The sequence below is a fragment of the Lolium rigidum genome, chromosome 4, assembly GCF_022539505.1.
Source record: "Lolium rigidum isolate FL_2022 chromosome 4, APGP_CSIRO_Lrig_0.1, whole genome shotgun sequence".
Taxonomy (NCBI): Eukaryota; Viridiplantae; Streptophyta; class Magnoliopsida; order Poales; family Poaceae; genus Lolium; species Lolium rigidum.
The window spans coordinates 19,194,350-19,211,149 of NC_061511.1; the positions used below are offsets into that span (position 1 = coordinate 19,194,350).

The 16,800-nt window shown below is 42.0% G+C and overlaps 1 protein-coding gene across 1 annotated transcript; it reads left to right on the forward strand.

The window, feature by feature from the left end:
• The first annotated feature begins 7,894 nt into the window (after positions 1-7,894).
• LOC124646736 (serine/threonine-protein phosphatase alpha-2 isoform-like) lies at positions 7,895-15,211 on the forward strand. The gene is made up of 3 exons (XM_047186812.1): positions 7,895-8,793; positions 15,035-15,073; positions 15,181-15,211. The coding sequence occupies exons 1-3, from the start codon at positions 7,895-7,897 to the stop codon at positions 15,209-15,211; spliced, it is 969 nt and encodes a 322-aa protein (XP_047042768.1).
• Positions 15,212-16,800: the final 1,589 nt, after the last annotated feature.

The window sequence follows — 16,800 nt, forward strand, 5'->3', positions numbered from 1 at the left end:
CGGTGGGACACAAGCAAAGGATGCCAACACATAGTTGCAGCCGCAACGAGAGATGAAGACATAGTTGCAAATCTGGAATGACATCATCACCGACCGAGGAAAGTGATCTAGCCAGATGCCATTTTCCCCATGGTGGGCACCAACTGTTGAGGTTTTCTAGACACATATTCTATAGAGGGTGGATGTGATGGAGATCGGAGACTCATGGGAAGATATTGGATCATTGATGTACCCAGGTTCAACCTTTCTTAGCGAAGTACTCTTGCCTGATTGTATTGCTTAGATCCATTACAAGGAAGCCAAAGGTGGGGGTCAAGACTAATGCTAGCATCTGAGCGTAATGAATCTAAGGATTGTGACCTCTAACAAAGCCTTATATATACCACTTGGCTAGGGTTAACAGGATATGTGCCAAGTTGGTTAGGATCCAAGTCAACAACTTCACCGCCAAGTCTCCAACTACGCTTAAGATTCATCTTCATGTCATCCGACTAGGCCTTCAAGTCAGCCTAATCCCTCTGTATGTATGCCCACCAAGGAGGCGACCATGATATGTCACATGCCAACCTATTGTGGAGATCCGACTCGGCTCGGGCCTACATATTCTTTATTTCCTCGCCATCCAACGCGTGGGCGACAGCTCCTACAAACTGCAACTTCTGGAAGATTCCCTCAACCACCAGGTTAACCAAAATCCGCAATTGCGTCGTGTTGTGCCTCCTACTGTAGAGGTTCTCGTAGACCTACCAACACTTGCATCAGCACCACCTGAACATGTTCAAGTGCTCCAGACTAGACTGTACCAACACGGCAGAGACACAAGGACGAAAGTGTGAGTCCAGTGGACGGGCCAGCCGGAGATGTTGGCAGCATGGGAGGACTAGTAGGAGCTCCTGCACAGCTTCCCGGAGGAGCCATTTCGGGGACAAGCTCACTCTCAAAGGGGGGAGATTTTCATGACCGGTGATACTACCGACACCAAGTCAGCACCCGGTGCTACCACGACTGGACCAGTCAACATCGTCGCTCCTGATGTGATGTTGTTACGCTGATGCAAGCGAGCCCGGAAGCCCAACCCGTGCTACATGTGAGCCTGCCCAGGTACCCTTGGCCAGAGTGAGATCGAGCTACTTAAGTGCAACATTCTGTTGGTAACCTAGTGTGGAAGAGCTGAAGAGTGACAAAGACTCTCCTCTATCCCCTTGTTTCTCCCTTCCCCAAGTCCTGTAACCCTAGACTACTTGTTTCGAATTTGTATGTGAGATAATTGTGGGATCGTGACATATAGCTAGTAGTTTTATCCTTAGGGAGTAATCCACATAGGGTGTGAAGTTTTTTTCGAGAGAGAATCAACCTGTAGTTGGATGGTTAGGAGGGAAGTGACACCCTAGTACACCAGAGTTTAAATCCCATATTTGACACTTTTATGTCTCATTAAAAAAGGCGAAGTATTCTTCAGTGTGAAGCGACGATCGCGTCGACAGCGAGCCGTCCGTGATGACTTCATCAATCTCAAGACAAGCCGAATTAGTTTCTTGGATTCAGTCTCTTGGAGGTGCTTATAGATGTAGAATGTGTGTGCATTCATAGTGTTGAGTCAGTGTATGTACGTACGTGTGAGCGTCTGTGTTTGTACTATACGTGTTTTTCAATTTGAAAATTTGTATCCCGTGCGCTATTTTCTCGTTCCGTGTCAGATGTGAACTTTCAGCTCCTAACTTGCCAGTTGGTGGAAAAAAACCAATCAGTAAAATATCATTTTTTTCTAATAGAAGGGCTAGCTATAATTAACGGGAAAGAAATATCACTATGAGGTGTGAGGTTGTCTTAGGAAAGAAATGGTTCTCGTCTTTCTAGATATGCATTGCCTTGGACAGCATACTTGTCTTCGGAACAAAATCTTTCGTGTTTCCTTACATATAAAATTCCCGCCTAAATATTAAAAATGTCCAAATATTACACAATACCTTAGCTATAAAACGAGACCTCCTCCCCGCTCCCTCTCTCACACAGTCACACACACCACCATTTGTTAGAACTTCTTGGTTTAGTGCCATGGTTCGTAGCGGCAAAACCAAGCTTCAATTCATCGTGGACCGCAAGGAACGCAAGAGGACGCTGGAGAAGCGCCTCCCTAACCTGTTGAAGAAAACCAGGGAGTTCGCCGTCCTCTGCGACGTCCCCACCAGCCTCGTCGTGTACTGTCCCGGCGAGGACCACCCGGTGGTCTGGCCTTCGCCGGATGTGGCCGCCGACCTGCTGCGCCGGTACAACGAGTTGGAGGACTCGCAGAGGCTCAAGCATAGGCTAGACGGCGCGAAATTCATCGGCAAGTTGGTGGACAAGGCGAAGGCGGAGCTGTCCACTGTCCAGCGCGAGATACGCGGCAAGGAGATCGACCTCCTCCTCGGCAACTTCTTCGCCGGCCGCCGCGGGAGCTTCGACGACATGTCAACGGAGGTCTCCGCCGCCCTCGAGTCGACGGTGGAGAAGAAACTCCGGACCGTCAAAGCGCGCCTCCAGGAGTTCCATGGTGGTGCCGTCCTGCCGTCCCTTCCTACGAAGCTGGTGCAGCCACCGCCTCTCCTGCAGGACGACGTCCAATTCCCTCAGCCGCTTGACGTCAGCGACGGCAGCGGCCTGCCTACCACGGAGGAGCTTCAAGCTGTCTTCACGAAGTCTGGGATATTTACCGCGCCGCCGCCCAGCCCTTCCGTGGACAATATCATGTAGATCGGGGGCTACCCTAGCTATCTTACCTTCCAATGCTGCTCCTACTTCTGCATGCATGGCCAGTCAATGGAGACATGGAGTTATCATTCGTTTGGTTTTCTTAAATATCCGTGCCGTCGGCAGGGGCGGAGCTCCCAGTAGGGCAAGGTAGGGCGGCCGCCCTACCTTGATTTTTGGCAAAAAACTACATATATATAGGCATTTGTCAGTGTATATTCGAGGTATAGCAGTTTTAGCTCGTTTCTGGAAAATAAACGAAGAGAAATACGTAAACTGGGCTGATTTCTAAATGCCTCAGCCGAACTGGGCTTGATGGGCCGCTCGCGGGGAGCCGCGACTGGGCGAGTGCGGACCGCACAAGGCCCTCAAGCCACGATCGCTCGTTGCCTCGTTCTGTTTCTCAGCCATCGCTCGCTACTAGCTAGTCCGTCGACGCTCGATCGCGATCGCCAATCAGGCCTCCTCTTCGCCACGCACGGACGCATCGACGCCGTGGTGAATCGCGGTTCTCCCAGACTCCCACCGAAAACGGCGCCCCGGGCCCCGGCCACCAGGCGCGCTGTGCTGCCCCGGACTGCTGCTGCCTACTGCTACTAGACAAAACGGAGCAGCGGCGCCGGCGAATAGGGATGGCAACGGGTCTGCTCCCCGCCGGGGAGTGCCATCTCATCCCCATCCCCATTTAGTAATCGGGGAGACGTTTTTCCCATCCCCATCCCCACCGGGTTCGGGGCGAGGATCGGGTTCCCCATTAAGAAGCAATTCGTCTTGTAATTTTAGGATCTTATATATTTTGCACATAGAAATAAGCAACTTTGTAATATGTACGAGATAAAATGACAACATATTAGTATCATATGTTTAATAATATTAAAATATACTACATCACACACTATATTACAACATATTTCATATAAAAATATATCAATTTACATGTATATAAAATTATAACGGGGGTTAGCGGGGAGCGGGGATGGGGAGACCTTTTAATCCCCATCCCCATTTTAGCTTACGGGGATGAAAGTTGCCCATACCCGTCCCCTAATAGATGAATTCCCCACGGGTTTACGGGGAACGGGGCCCCATTGCCATCCCTACCGGCGAACGCTCACTCGCTCAGGCCAGGCCGGCATCCAGACTTTCGGTTCCGGAGTAGATCGACGATCGAGCATTGATGGACAGAAAAATGAAGGGACCTGCAGCTGCAAACAGCAAACAGAGGAGGTACAACGTTTTTGACTATGTACTGATTTCATATATTCATTATTGGATGCGGATAATAGGGTTTGAAGTTAGGAATTGTGAACTAGGTAAATTTGCAAATACTCAACTGAATACTCATGTCTTAATGTTGTGAACTGCAGATATAAAAAGATATTTTTATATTTTTGTGTCAATTTTTTTTTGTTATAAAGTTCGCCCGACCTCAAATTTTTTTCGTCCTTCGCCACTGGCCGTCGGAGTGGTCATTTGGTTTCCATCGAGTTGTCTAGTTCGACCCGTAGCATCAGTACTCCTTGTTCAGTAGCATCAGAATTATCAAATTTACTTAATGCATGGGTTTCTCTCTATCTCCAATTGTATGCTGTACTCCTTCCATAAGATTACTTAATGAAATAAATTAATATATGTTGTCAAAATACACTGGCGCCCGGCCATCTTCGTTAACTATCAGTTTTTATTTAACACTGTATATCTTTCGTGTTTTGTTCATACGGCTGTTCTTCAACTTTTCAAATATGTGACATACTGCCATGCATTTGTGGGTGAAATTGTTCATACACGATACTTCCTTTTACATGGACTCGTGGGACGGTTCGGTGGTTCTTTCGGGCGCCACCTCTCACGTCTGGAGCGGAGAGAGGAGGAGGGGTTTGGGTTTAGATGGTTTGTGTTGGGAAATTTGGGTCTCCCATCAGAAGGTATTTCGGTGAGACAACTAGACTAAGTCAACTCCACATTTAACATTACGTGGATCTTATCCATTTATCTCTTTAGTATTTAGTATATATAATACTTGAATACATGTGCGTTGCTATGGCCTCGTTAATTTTTGTTGCCTCAAATGTAGACAGTAAGGCATATAAAAAAATGTAAGACGTAAATGACGTGTTTTTGCTTCGTATGCAGCCCGAGGACTAATTTCAAACATGAAAAATTACCATGGACAATATGGGAAAATTAATCATAAATCAGGAATAGTTCCAACTTTAAGATGACATCGTACAAATATAATATTTGATATCGTCTTTGCATGTTAGAATTACATGTTTGATATTATAAAACATGCATAAATGGTTAATATGAAACTCGAGAAAGAAATTCAGTGCAACCAACATCATAAAACACTAAGGAATAGGTAAATTTTTTTTTTCTTTCTCAAATGCCAAAGAGCTTTTGTTAGCGAAATAAACCTTCTCATTTAACATCTTAACACAGGAACAACATACTTGAAATTTATATGATCCAAGCGATGAGAGAAAAAGAAAGGATGCAAATTAAAATTTTAGTGCAGTATCTTTGACATAAACCAATACAAATCATAAATAAATTTTGTGAATGGATCTCAAGTGCAGTTCAACAGTAACATGGTGCACCTGAAAATGACCTAGTTGGGTCGTAACTTCACGGAGGTACTTCTGAAACAATTATCTTATGAATTACCAACCATTCAGTTCGTGCGCGTTGAGATAAAAATCTGAAAGAGTAAGGAGAAATTTTCATAAGAGACCCACTTCTCAGCAACACAAATAATAGTACGCCCCCCATTTCAAAAGAATTGCCCGAAAATAGATGTATCATAAATGAGAGCTATACAGACAAAATTAGAACGAGGAAAACAATGTACAGAAGAAGCGGTATATTGCTTCAATTCTCCATTTTTTAAGTCTGTCATCTCATATAAAGTGTAGACGGCTTGATGCCTCTATGGCTGTGGCATAAATATCAATAGAAGTTCTTGTTTCAACTAACGGCAACAGTGCCTCGAGTGTTGCTGCTCTTCTCTGCCAAGTATTGGTGCCTGGCACTGAAGAGTATCTAACTCATATGTTGATAGGTACAGCATCAGAAAAACACGATCGCATGGTTGGTTAGCTCAATGTCTCCACCCTATATCACTTGGTGGTGGTCATGAGATCGAATCTTGTTGTGACCATATAATTTTTACCAGCTTAAAACTATTTGTTGTAGTGTTAATGGGCCGAATTTGGGGCCCTCAAAAATTCAGGGCCCTGTGCGGGCCGCACTGGTGGCACACCTGACCGCCCGGGCCTGGGAAGGGGAGAGACTGAGGGAGAGGGAGAGGGAGAGGAGGGAGGGGATGGGAAGAGGGAATGGGGAGGGCGAGAGAGAAATATATTGGTGAAAACATAGTCAACAGACTAGGGCACGAGGAAGGGGGTTTAGCCATTGACCGGTGGCTATTGTGAGATGGTATGTGGCAGAAATACGATAGTGGAGTGATGTTGTGGGGACGGTATCTTTGGTGTATGCTATTTCAGCGGAGCCACACATGCTTGAGCACCGAAACCGAGTGCTTATTTCAAAAGAAAAAAGAGTAAACCAAGTGTCAGAGAAAAATAACGAGACGGTGATGGTTTGTCAAAGGAATGTGGGATGGCTCTTTATTTATCTTTACTATTAAGGTGAAACCTGCGAATAACTGGTATCACACATCTAGGAATTACAAACCAAATGCCAGCCGTAACTGACAGTCCTTATCCCTCGTGTCCTTTCCTCCAGATAATTTTGCCTCGATCACATCTGCTTACTATCTCAACAAATCCCCCCCCCCCGCGTGTAAATCAGCTGTGCATATCACTTCTTCAGTTCTTCCTCGTCATGGATAATTGCCACTAACCATCATCGCCCTTTCGGCCGACTATCATATCGGTGCTTGTTGCTGCCAAAGATATACAAGATCACTTTATGCGGTTTATAATTTTTGTACATGGATTTTTTATATTGATCCCATGGTCCATGTTCATGCTCTGATTTTTTGTTTGGGAGTTCTAGAAAGGTTCTTTACTCAATTTAAATACGATTAAAGTTTTCTTATTATTAAATAAATCCAGAGAACATTTGAGGATCACAGACTATAGACTCTCATTTTTATCTCTTCGAAATGACAAAGATTAAACTGATATTATTTTCCGTCCATGTTAGAACATTATGTTGAGTTTTGTATTGTTGACACTGATATGTATTAATATTAAACTCTATTACAAAAAATGAAACCGTGTCTAGGAGGAACTAGACACTTTTTGATATAGTAGAATCGGGACCTGGCGTGACAATTCCCAGATTCGTTCATGACAGGAATCGAACTCCGGTCGCGACCCCAATCACTGGGCTAAGCCCACGTCGTCATTAAACTCTATTACAAAATTGATTCTTTGATAAAACTAATTGACCGCAAGTTCATATTGATTTTTGGGGAAGGCTGGCACCCATTATACATCGGCATTGCCATGACAATTATGGAAGGCTTCCGAATTTGAAAAACGAAACACATTCCAACCTTAGATACATCTAAAATATATTAATTATCGTTTTTACCGTTGCGAAGCACGGGCACTCTGCTAGTAGCGATAAGTGTGTTTTATCCATCTTCTCCCGCTAGTCATATAAGAGAGAGTCCAATCATTATATGTACCCGAAACAGAAAAATAAATAAAGAAGATCATCCCATTTCCAGTGTCAATGTATATTTACCTATTCGGTGTATATTTACTGTTCGTCTTGGATCACTGGGTGGGATGTTGGATGGACAGTTCGAGAGAAAGGAGGTGTCGGTGGGGTGCCCGATCCGTGTGCTGTGATCTGATTGGCTTGTTCATGGGGAGGTTAGAGAAGAAGGCGGCGTGAAGGCTTTGATTCGATCTTGTTTGTTTCCGTGTGCGACCGACAGCGAGAGGATCGCTGGATTTTTTTTTTTTTTGAACATGCGACTATGCGAGAGGATGGCTGGATTTTGTAGTTCGCTCGGTTACGATTCCTTGTTGTAGAGTTGTACTCGGACGCGGCGTGTCAACTCCAAATTAATCGGCCAGACAGACGTCCATATTAAAAGCACATCGATCGGTCCACGAGAGGCCCCAACATACATCGATCAATCATCTCGATTTCCAGCTCCGGGAAGAAGCCGATCAAACCAGGCATGGATGCGCTCGACATGGACGGCATCATCCAACGCCTCCTGGACGCGGAGCACAGCTCGCCGGAAGAGACTCCGCCACTCTCCAACACGGAGATCAAGCTCCTCTGCGCCGCGGCCACGAAGGTCCTCCTCTCCCAGCCCATGCTCCTGCGCCTCGACGCCCCCATCAACATCTGCGGCGACATCCACGGGCAGTACTCCGATCTCCTCCGCATATTCGGCACCACCGGCTCCCCGTCCGACACCAACCGCTACCTCTTCCTTGGCGACTACGTGGATCGCGGCAGCCGCAGCATCGAGACCATCTGCCTCCTCCTCGCCTACAAGGTCAAGTACCCCGACGCTTTCTTCCTCCTCCGTGGCAACCACGAGTGCTCCTCCATCAACTGCTCTTACGGCTTCCTGGACGAGTGCAAGAGACGAGGCCTGGGCCACAAGCTCTGGAATATCATCAACGGCTGCTTTGGCTACCTACCGCTAGCGGCGCTCGTCGGGAAGAAGATATTCTGCGTGCACGGCGGCCTGTCGCCGGAGCTGGAGAGCATGGACCAGATATGCGGAGTCAAGCGCCCACTGCCGCAAGTCCCCACCGAGGGCCTCGTGTGCGACCTTCTCTGGTCGGACCCAGACGCCGCCGACGAGTGGGGCTGGGGCGAATCCAAGAGGGATAGGTCGCACACCTTCGGGTCCGACGTGGTGGCCGAGTTCGTGGAGAAGCACGGGCTGGCCATGGTGTGCAGGGCGCACGAGGTGAAGCAGGGCGGCTACGAGTGGTTCGCCGACGGGAAGCTCGTCACGGTCTTCTCTGCGCCCAATTACGTCGGCCAGTGCGACAACGCCGGCGCGGTCATGACCGTGAACCATGATCTCACCTGCTCCTTCCACATCCTCCAGCCTACTCCGCTTCTACTTCTTGCTGATGACTTGCATGATTCTTCTTAAGCACGCGTGAGTGTACTTTAAGTTATCTATATATGTAGTAGTAGTTTGGCTAGCAGACAAGATGAGCATCCAGTAGTAGTATTTAACTTCACTATGAGTGATGTTTGTCTCCAATTGAACTGATATCCAGTAGTAGTAGTATCTTCTATCTCTAAATAGCTAGCCCTATTTTCCTAGTCCCTCGTGAGGCCACGTCACCCCAATTTTCTATATATGTAGTAGTAGTTTGTACTAGCAGACAAGATGAGCAGTAGTAGTATTTAACTTCACTATGAGTGATGTTTGTCTCCAATTGAACTGATATTGGTCATAAGGACCCTGTTACAACAAATGGATCTTAGACTACGCATAATAGAGATATCATAGTTAGTAACATATGCATCTCGTGCATGTAAAAACTGATGTGACACAACAATTAAAGATGAAAGAGATAATAATAGTATCATAGAGATAGATACCCCATCATAATATGTATTACTAGAAAATTTAATATCATATAGAGGAGAGATTTGAAAGTGGTATCATAGGTCGATACCATATCATAGCACGTAAAACTAAAAATTTGAATGGAAAATATCATGTACACAAATTTGTATTGAGATTTTACAAAATATTAAATACGATGAAACTATAATACTACCTCATAATACTATCACTACGAAAAAATGTCCAGGTACCGATGGTCAGGATCTGTGCCGACGACTTTTTGTCGGGGCCGTCGACACACGGTTCCAATAGAAAAAGAGCAAGTTGTACCGACGGCCACCATCGCAAAAAAAAAACGGTCGTCGGCACAGGCTCGGTCTGGCTGTCGGCACACGGGTCTCCGCCGTGACAGTGAGGCAACATGTATTATGTGATCTAGCTGTTAGCAACACATTTTATATATGAAAATGTATCTACGATTTTTTTTACATCCGATTGCAACCGACTTCGGCCTTTTATCGAATTTTTAGATTCCCAAAAATCGAGAAGGAAAACCGATTTTTTTAGCTTTTAGATTTTGATGGAAAAAATAATAATAATTGAATTGAACTTATCATTTGAAGATTTATCATTACCTATTCATTGTTCTTTAGTCCAATAATTGTTTGGAATTCAAATAATAAAGTAGTGTGATGTCATAGCCCAAGGTTAATAGGGTTGATATGGTAGTATTGTCAACAAGAATAACTCCTCTGCCGAAGCTCACCCGGAAGGAACGAAGAAGTTAAGCGTGCTACACTGGAATTTTTTTGATTATTAATAATTAATCCGACCTAATATTAAGCATGGTTAGAGATTAAACTGTCAAACCATTCAAAAAAAATTAAAAATAATGCATCGTTAGGTCTCCATCGGGCTCACCTGGGAGCTGTGTGCCGATGGGAATGCCTGTGACAACGGCTAAATAGGCTGTACCGAGAATATTATGCCGACGGCCACCATCGGCACAGCCTATGCTGAAAGCTAAAATGGCCTTTGCCGACGGCACCTTGACTAGTTCTCGCAGTATATGCTATGCATTATAGAGGTGGTATGATAAGCTAGTATCATATGCATGATAATACTATATAATACTTACCATTGTGAATAATCTTAACCATGCGCCAACCAAGTGCATTCTCGAACAAACACAGCACGCACATGCAGGCTTCGGTCCGCAGTAATCACGTTTGTACTATCATGCATGGGATTAGTCGGTTTATATTTAATATTAGATAAATAATACATATTATTTACATGATTAGACTCTATAAAATACATAGAGTATGTTCAAAATTAAAATGAAAATGAAAATTAAATCTATTTGAGGTGTATTATAAATATATATATTAATATATTTAATTAAAAAATGTAACAGCCGCCAATGTTGTCCACACGCTACCATTAGTAACCTAATAATTCAAACTAGCAAGGTCTAGCGCGGCGGCACGCCGCGCCAAATGTTATTTAGAATAAACAATGGTTTTATTTTAGTGCATTGCATAGTTCTAACAGGATGCTAGTTGTCACTTTTCACTAATATTCAAACTGGTTACTTCCACAAATATTCAAACTGATTGTAGAGAAACCATCCATAGAGAAGACGTGTAGATGCATGCCACACATTATGGGAGTATTAACATGAAGATTAGCCGATAAGTTTGTATCTCGTCCCAAATTTCAGTACAGCATCAAAGAGAAATGAAACCCTACGTTCAGTTTAAAACATGACACACATGTGCTAATCTAACCAGAGCCTAAAAAACAGTAGAACACATGCCAGGACTGGACAATCATCTTGATTCTTCCTACTTCATTCAATTTCCATGCCTTGAGCTATTGTGTAAAGGAACAGTACCACTCGTGAGCTCCCCGTCGAACAACATTGTCATCATTCGGGCAGCTGGCATCTATCTAGTTGAGGAGACGCTCTCCTAAGTTTCCTTCCTTCTGCGTCCCCTTCCTTCTGATAGGCGGCAAAGTTTGCTCGTGCGCCTTCGATATCTAAGTTTATGCATGATACATGTTTCTTCTTTGGTCTTTGACCTAAGCTCACATATTCAATCAAGGTCGCAACCTGCACTTTGAAAAAAAAAGTTCATAGAATAAGTTTATAAGGCCACAAAGCTGCATACATTTATAGATGGAAAAAGTAGATAATTTACAAAGATTGAGTTGCACGGAATGAATAAAACAACATTCACATAGCACCTAATAAAAATCATACCAAAAATGTGTGGGATAAATCATATTTTCCTTCATATTCCCTCCTCTCTTAATCTTTCATTCTCCAGGGAGAAGGCATGTATTCTGTCTTGTCTTCCATATTCATCTTGTCTACACAATATACTGTAGGATACAACAAATATATTTTAAAAATATGTAGTTTAAGCTAGGACAACAAATAAGTTATCTACATATCTATTGCATAACCTTCTCCAAGATATTGTTGCAAAGTCTCAACTTTGTTCCACACCCAACCCTTTGACTAACATTTGGGTTCCACAACCTATGGTCGTTCCTCATTGTGAGATTGAGTAGAGCAAGAGACTGGAAATTCTCATGTGTAGACTAAGTTAAGCAAATACATGCCCACTGGAATAGAGCAAAAATTGACCTTATAAAATGTCTTATTTACTCCATTTCAGAATACTTTGTGTGGAGGTTATCTACATCCCTCATCTGTATTATCACCTTACTTTTTGACAGATTCAACAACATTATAACCTGAACGGACAAAATCATTGCATTATATCTAAAATTTAATCATTTATGTGTTTCTGAGCTGCTAATTTCAAAATAATTTCAATAAAGTCAACCATGTCAGCCTACTACTACCTAATAATCCTTGATTATTCGTTGACTAGATATGACAACATGCTAACTTCACTGCCAACTGGATATTTGATATGTATGCGTATGTCAAATAGTAATAGACACAATGGTACCTCTTAACCATATATATCACATTTTACAACAATATCATGGGACTGAAATATGGAATCATCCAATAGCCAACAATAAACTTGCTAACCATTGTTGCAGAACCATAAAAAAATATTAGCAATTCAAAGTTCTAACCGGAAAAATAACATTTTGAGTTAGTATCAAACTGAGTAGGACTGGGGTATGACTTGACTTAAACTGTAATATAACTAAAAGTAAGAAATTTTCACCTTTAGTTGGTATACCTCGGGTACCAACTAACTAATTAAAGGAGACATGGTGTTATACCTCTTGCAACCCAACATAGTGCTACAACCATTCCAGAGTATGCATATCCTTAATTAGACTTATTCCCTGACACCAACTTCATCTAATAATGAGTGAAAATGAGAGTGTAGTCAATGTGTCTTGGATGCTATGAGTTCCTCGAATCAAATCATGAAAGGATTTGGTGCATTCATCACATAGAATTACATGTGCAGGCTTTACAATCTGTAAGAGTAAGCAAGTTTGAAATTGATAAATATACCAAGAAATTATGTTCATGTAACAGAATCTGCCTATAACCAGTGGAAATAATCACATCTTTATAAATGGAGAGAACAACATGGATACTACCAGTCCCTTTTCATCCCTATCTTGAGTTCTTCAATGAAAAAAACTTCTCATGAAAATCCAGCTAATTCCAGGAACAGTGGGAGTTACTTACTGGAGAATATACATTCTTCCATTTACTATTAAGTACATAATCTTGCATGAGCTTATTTAATTTCCCCTTTTCATAAGACACTATACCTCTCATGAACAATGATCAGTGAATTTTCAGTTCCACAGTTGTGATCTCCACCATCATCTTTTTTATGTTATTGTAATGTTACTATTTGCTTTGCTTTTCTAAGTGTACTAGTTGGTTTGATAATATTGTCAAGAAAAAATTATCCAAGGTACTGCTATAGCAAAATTTCTTTTTCCTGCAAGTCACACTATTCAGATCTCCCATTAACCAATATAAGCAAGGTACTTGCATTTTCAGATATCCATTGTGCGTAAACGACTAACACCACTTATTTATTAGTCGTCAGTGAAGCAATGAAAATCTGGCGCATCTAAATTAAATATAAATTTATTATGAGCTATTCTAACATAAATTTACACAAACACAACTTCAAATCATTGTGGTCAGTTCGAATGCCCTCTCTATAGTTTTACACGGTAATAGTGTATACAAAGAACTATAACTTCTTTCCACCCATGCACATCTAATATGTCTCCTTGGAATATTAATTGACACAAATACTCCATTTTAAAAAGGAGATTTAAAATATATTATAGAGTAGATAAAATTATACGCACCTAAAAACATATAATATATATTAAACTATTAATACCTGCGGAAATTAGTCTTCAACAAAATCAAGTCATATCTGGCAATAGAATGCTAGCTTCAAAAAATTCCACGGAGTGGAGTTTGCCGAGATGCATGTAAGACATGAGAAACCTGACAAAAGTAGATGTTTTGAGAAAGTTCTGATGATATAAATAATCTTATTGGACTACACTACATGTTTCCCACGATTTGGAATTACTTCATGCCAAATGACATAAATTTGTTGATTGGATTGTATCTGATTGTAAAAGTGTATATGCATTGGCAGCATTCTGCCATGTGCTTACATAATTTGCATCTTCCCGGCTTGCTTAAAGAATCACATGAAATAAATAAAATAAAAAGAACAGAAGTAACCAATAAAAGAAAAAAATTGATGTATATTGTTGTACCATGACTCCTGCACTATGTCGACACACCAAAATTTCTGTTACTCTAGTAATCAATACAATTATACTCTATTATGAAAACTATAATAGTTATCTCACAATTCAAGAAATATACCTCACATAAAAATATATATTTTAGATCAAAACAAATTCATTACAACAACTACATTCTGTGCTAGAAGAGGTCTGGTATAGAGGCGGCTTTTATTACAGGTTCTTCTTATCATTGACACATAAAAGCCCCAATAACATCTGTAGTGCAGAATAAAGGAAACCTTAAAGTATGCATCTGCTATGCATGCTTCCAGAACATCAAATGGATAAGCATTATATGATACAGAGGGAAATTCTCAGGCTGATAAGTAACTTCCTGAATCATTGTGCATTGAGCAAAGTTGATCATGTACGGATGGCTTGCCGTTCTGCTTCTTCGGTGCTCCGGCGACAACGAACATCTCAAGCGTAGATAAAGCCATTCTTCAATTAGTCTCTTAATTTATCGGCACGGTTGATCGGTACACAGCCCCCTCTACCATGTTTCCCTGAAAAGGTGGCCAGACTTTTATATTATCTCTACAGAAAAAACAATTAAGTTTGTTACCAAAGCATTGCCGGGGAAAATGTCTATGAGCTTTAATGAGGGAAATTACAACTTTAATCGCATATAGTTTTCTCCTTGTATAAATAATTGGAAATATTATAGCAATAATGTGGTATCTTTGCACTATATAAGTACCTCGCATATACTGACTGAAAATTCAGATGCGTCTGTATTTCGTATTATCTTGCGGTGGGCGAACCACTTTTCCTTAATCCTTTACCATATTATTATCAGGCCGACTTTTCAGTAGCTTACAAAGATAGTAAAGAAATATTGATCTATTCATAGATGAATGAATAATAGGGTTAAGTACTTGTAGATAAGTAGCATTATAATGGTAAAAAGAATACTATCATATGTCAAGTTTAATTACAACAAGTAGATATAATCAGATAATAATGTATTTGTTGGGAGAAGAAGGCAACATATTGGTTCCAACAATTCAAGTGGTTTATAACAAAGTGTTCGAATTTTCTAGAAAAATAACTCACGATTGACGACAATAAAATCTATCTCGTATAAGTGATGAGGTGTGTCCTAATCTCTATATTCCCAGGTGCGCCAACACGCACCATTTCCATCGGTAGCCTCCGTATGATATGTCTTTTACCAAGGAAATGTGCATCCTTACATTCCCAATATGCCTACAATTATAGGTTATTAATGCAAATAGAGACTGACAGTTGCATAATACGGTGAGTAGATCAGAAAGAAAAAAATGAAGGAAATGATATAGAGGAAGAAAGATATACACAAATTGAGCGAGAAAGAATTCACCTTATCAATCTAGTGGCTACTGCAAGATTTCCCGCCTCCAAGCTTTGGCGTCAGACAAAGCACAAAGTACTACCCGAGAAATAGGCACGAAATTGACCAAAGAATAACCAGAAATAGCATGATCAGAAGACGGGAATAATTGATCGATCTTAGAGCCGAGGCAGTACCAACTGCAGCACCTTGCGAAGCATGCCAATTGTGCCGGGAACGGGAGGAACATCACGCGGAACAGAACGCAAACGGCCGGGAATACATGTAGGCCCACCGTGCCTTGAAAGCCCGCACCCGGGGGGGCCGAACTCACTGTGTGCGCCGTGCCACCAGTTGACCATGGTCGCATGGATCCTTGAACTTGCGCCCCGAGACTCTGAACCAGGGTGATTGGGGGCTTTATCCTCTTAGGACGCCCAACACTCCCCTTATTCTAATTCAAACTTGAAAGGCTAATTGAAAGTTCAAAATAAAAGTCACGGCACGCCCGTTAACGGGAAAAAATATGACAATGCAGATACGTAAAAGGTGGAGAACATATCTAGTGATACCACATCTTATTTGATACCATGATACCATTTTTCAAAATTTGAATTCTAAGTGTCAAAAAATTCGGAAACAAAATTTTACACGTTCACAAGATGTGTGTTTGCATGTCCTATAATTTGTATAACCAAATGTGAAACACCCTTAGAGAAACAAAAAAGGGAAATCCAACATGAATAGTGTCACATAAAGACAAAAGCACAAAATGGCACTATTCATATATTATTTGTCTTTTTTGTTTTTGTTTATGTATTTTGAATTTGGGTCTGAAAATTATATAGAATGTAAACACACATCTTGTGAACAGCCACAAATTTGTTTTAGAATTTTTTGACACTTACAATTCAAATTTTGAAGAGTGGTATCATGGTATCATTTAAGGTGTGGTATCACTAGATATTTTCCCGTAAAAGATATGCGGTCGTCTTAGGAAAGAATTTATTGTCCTCTCTCTAGATATGCATTGCGTAGTACAGCAGTACATATCTTCCAAAACAAAATCTTCTGTGTTTCCTTACATATATATTGCAATTAAAAGTATCCAAACATTGCACAATACTTTAGCTATAAAACAAGCACTTCTCACCTATCACCAAACACACACATACACCATTCGGTAGATCTCCTGGGTTTAGTGCCATGGCTCGTCGTCGTGGGGGCATCAAGATTCGATACATCATGGACCGTGCGGAGCGCAGGAGGACGCTGGAGAAGCGGCTCCCTAATCTGCTGAAGAAAACCAGGGAGTTCGCCGTCCTCTGCGACGTCCCCACCAGCCTCCTCGTGTACCTCCCAGGTAAGGACCAGCCGGTGGTCTGGCCGTCGCAGGAGGCGGCCCTAGGCGTGTTGCGTCGGTACAAAG

Excerpts from the sequence above, each read along its gene's own strand:
- LOC124646736 (XM_047186812.1), top strand. The coding sequence starts at position 7,895 with ATGGATGCGCTCGACATGGACGGCATCATCCAACGCCTCCTGGACGCG. Across the intron at positions 8,794-15,034 it reads TTCCACATCCTCCAGCCTAC|GGAGAAGAAGGCAACATATT; the intron begins TCCGCTTCTACT and ends ATGTATTTGTTG. Across the intron at positions 15,074-15,180 it reads TGGTTCCAACAATTCAAGTG|GTGCGCCAACACGCACCATT; the intron begins GTTTATAACAAA and ends CTATATTCCCAG.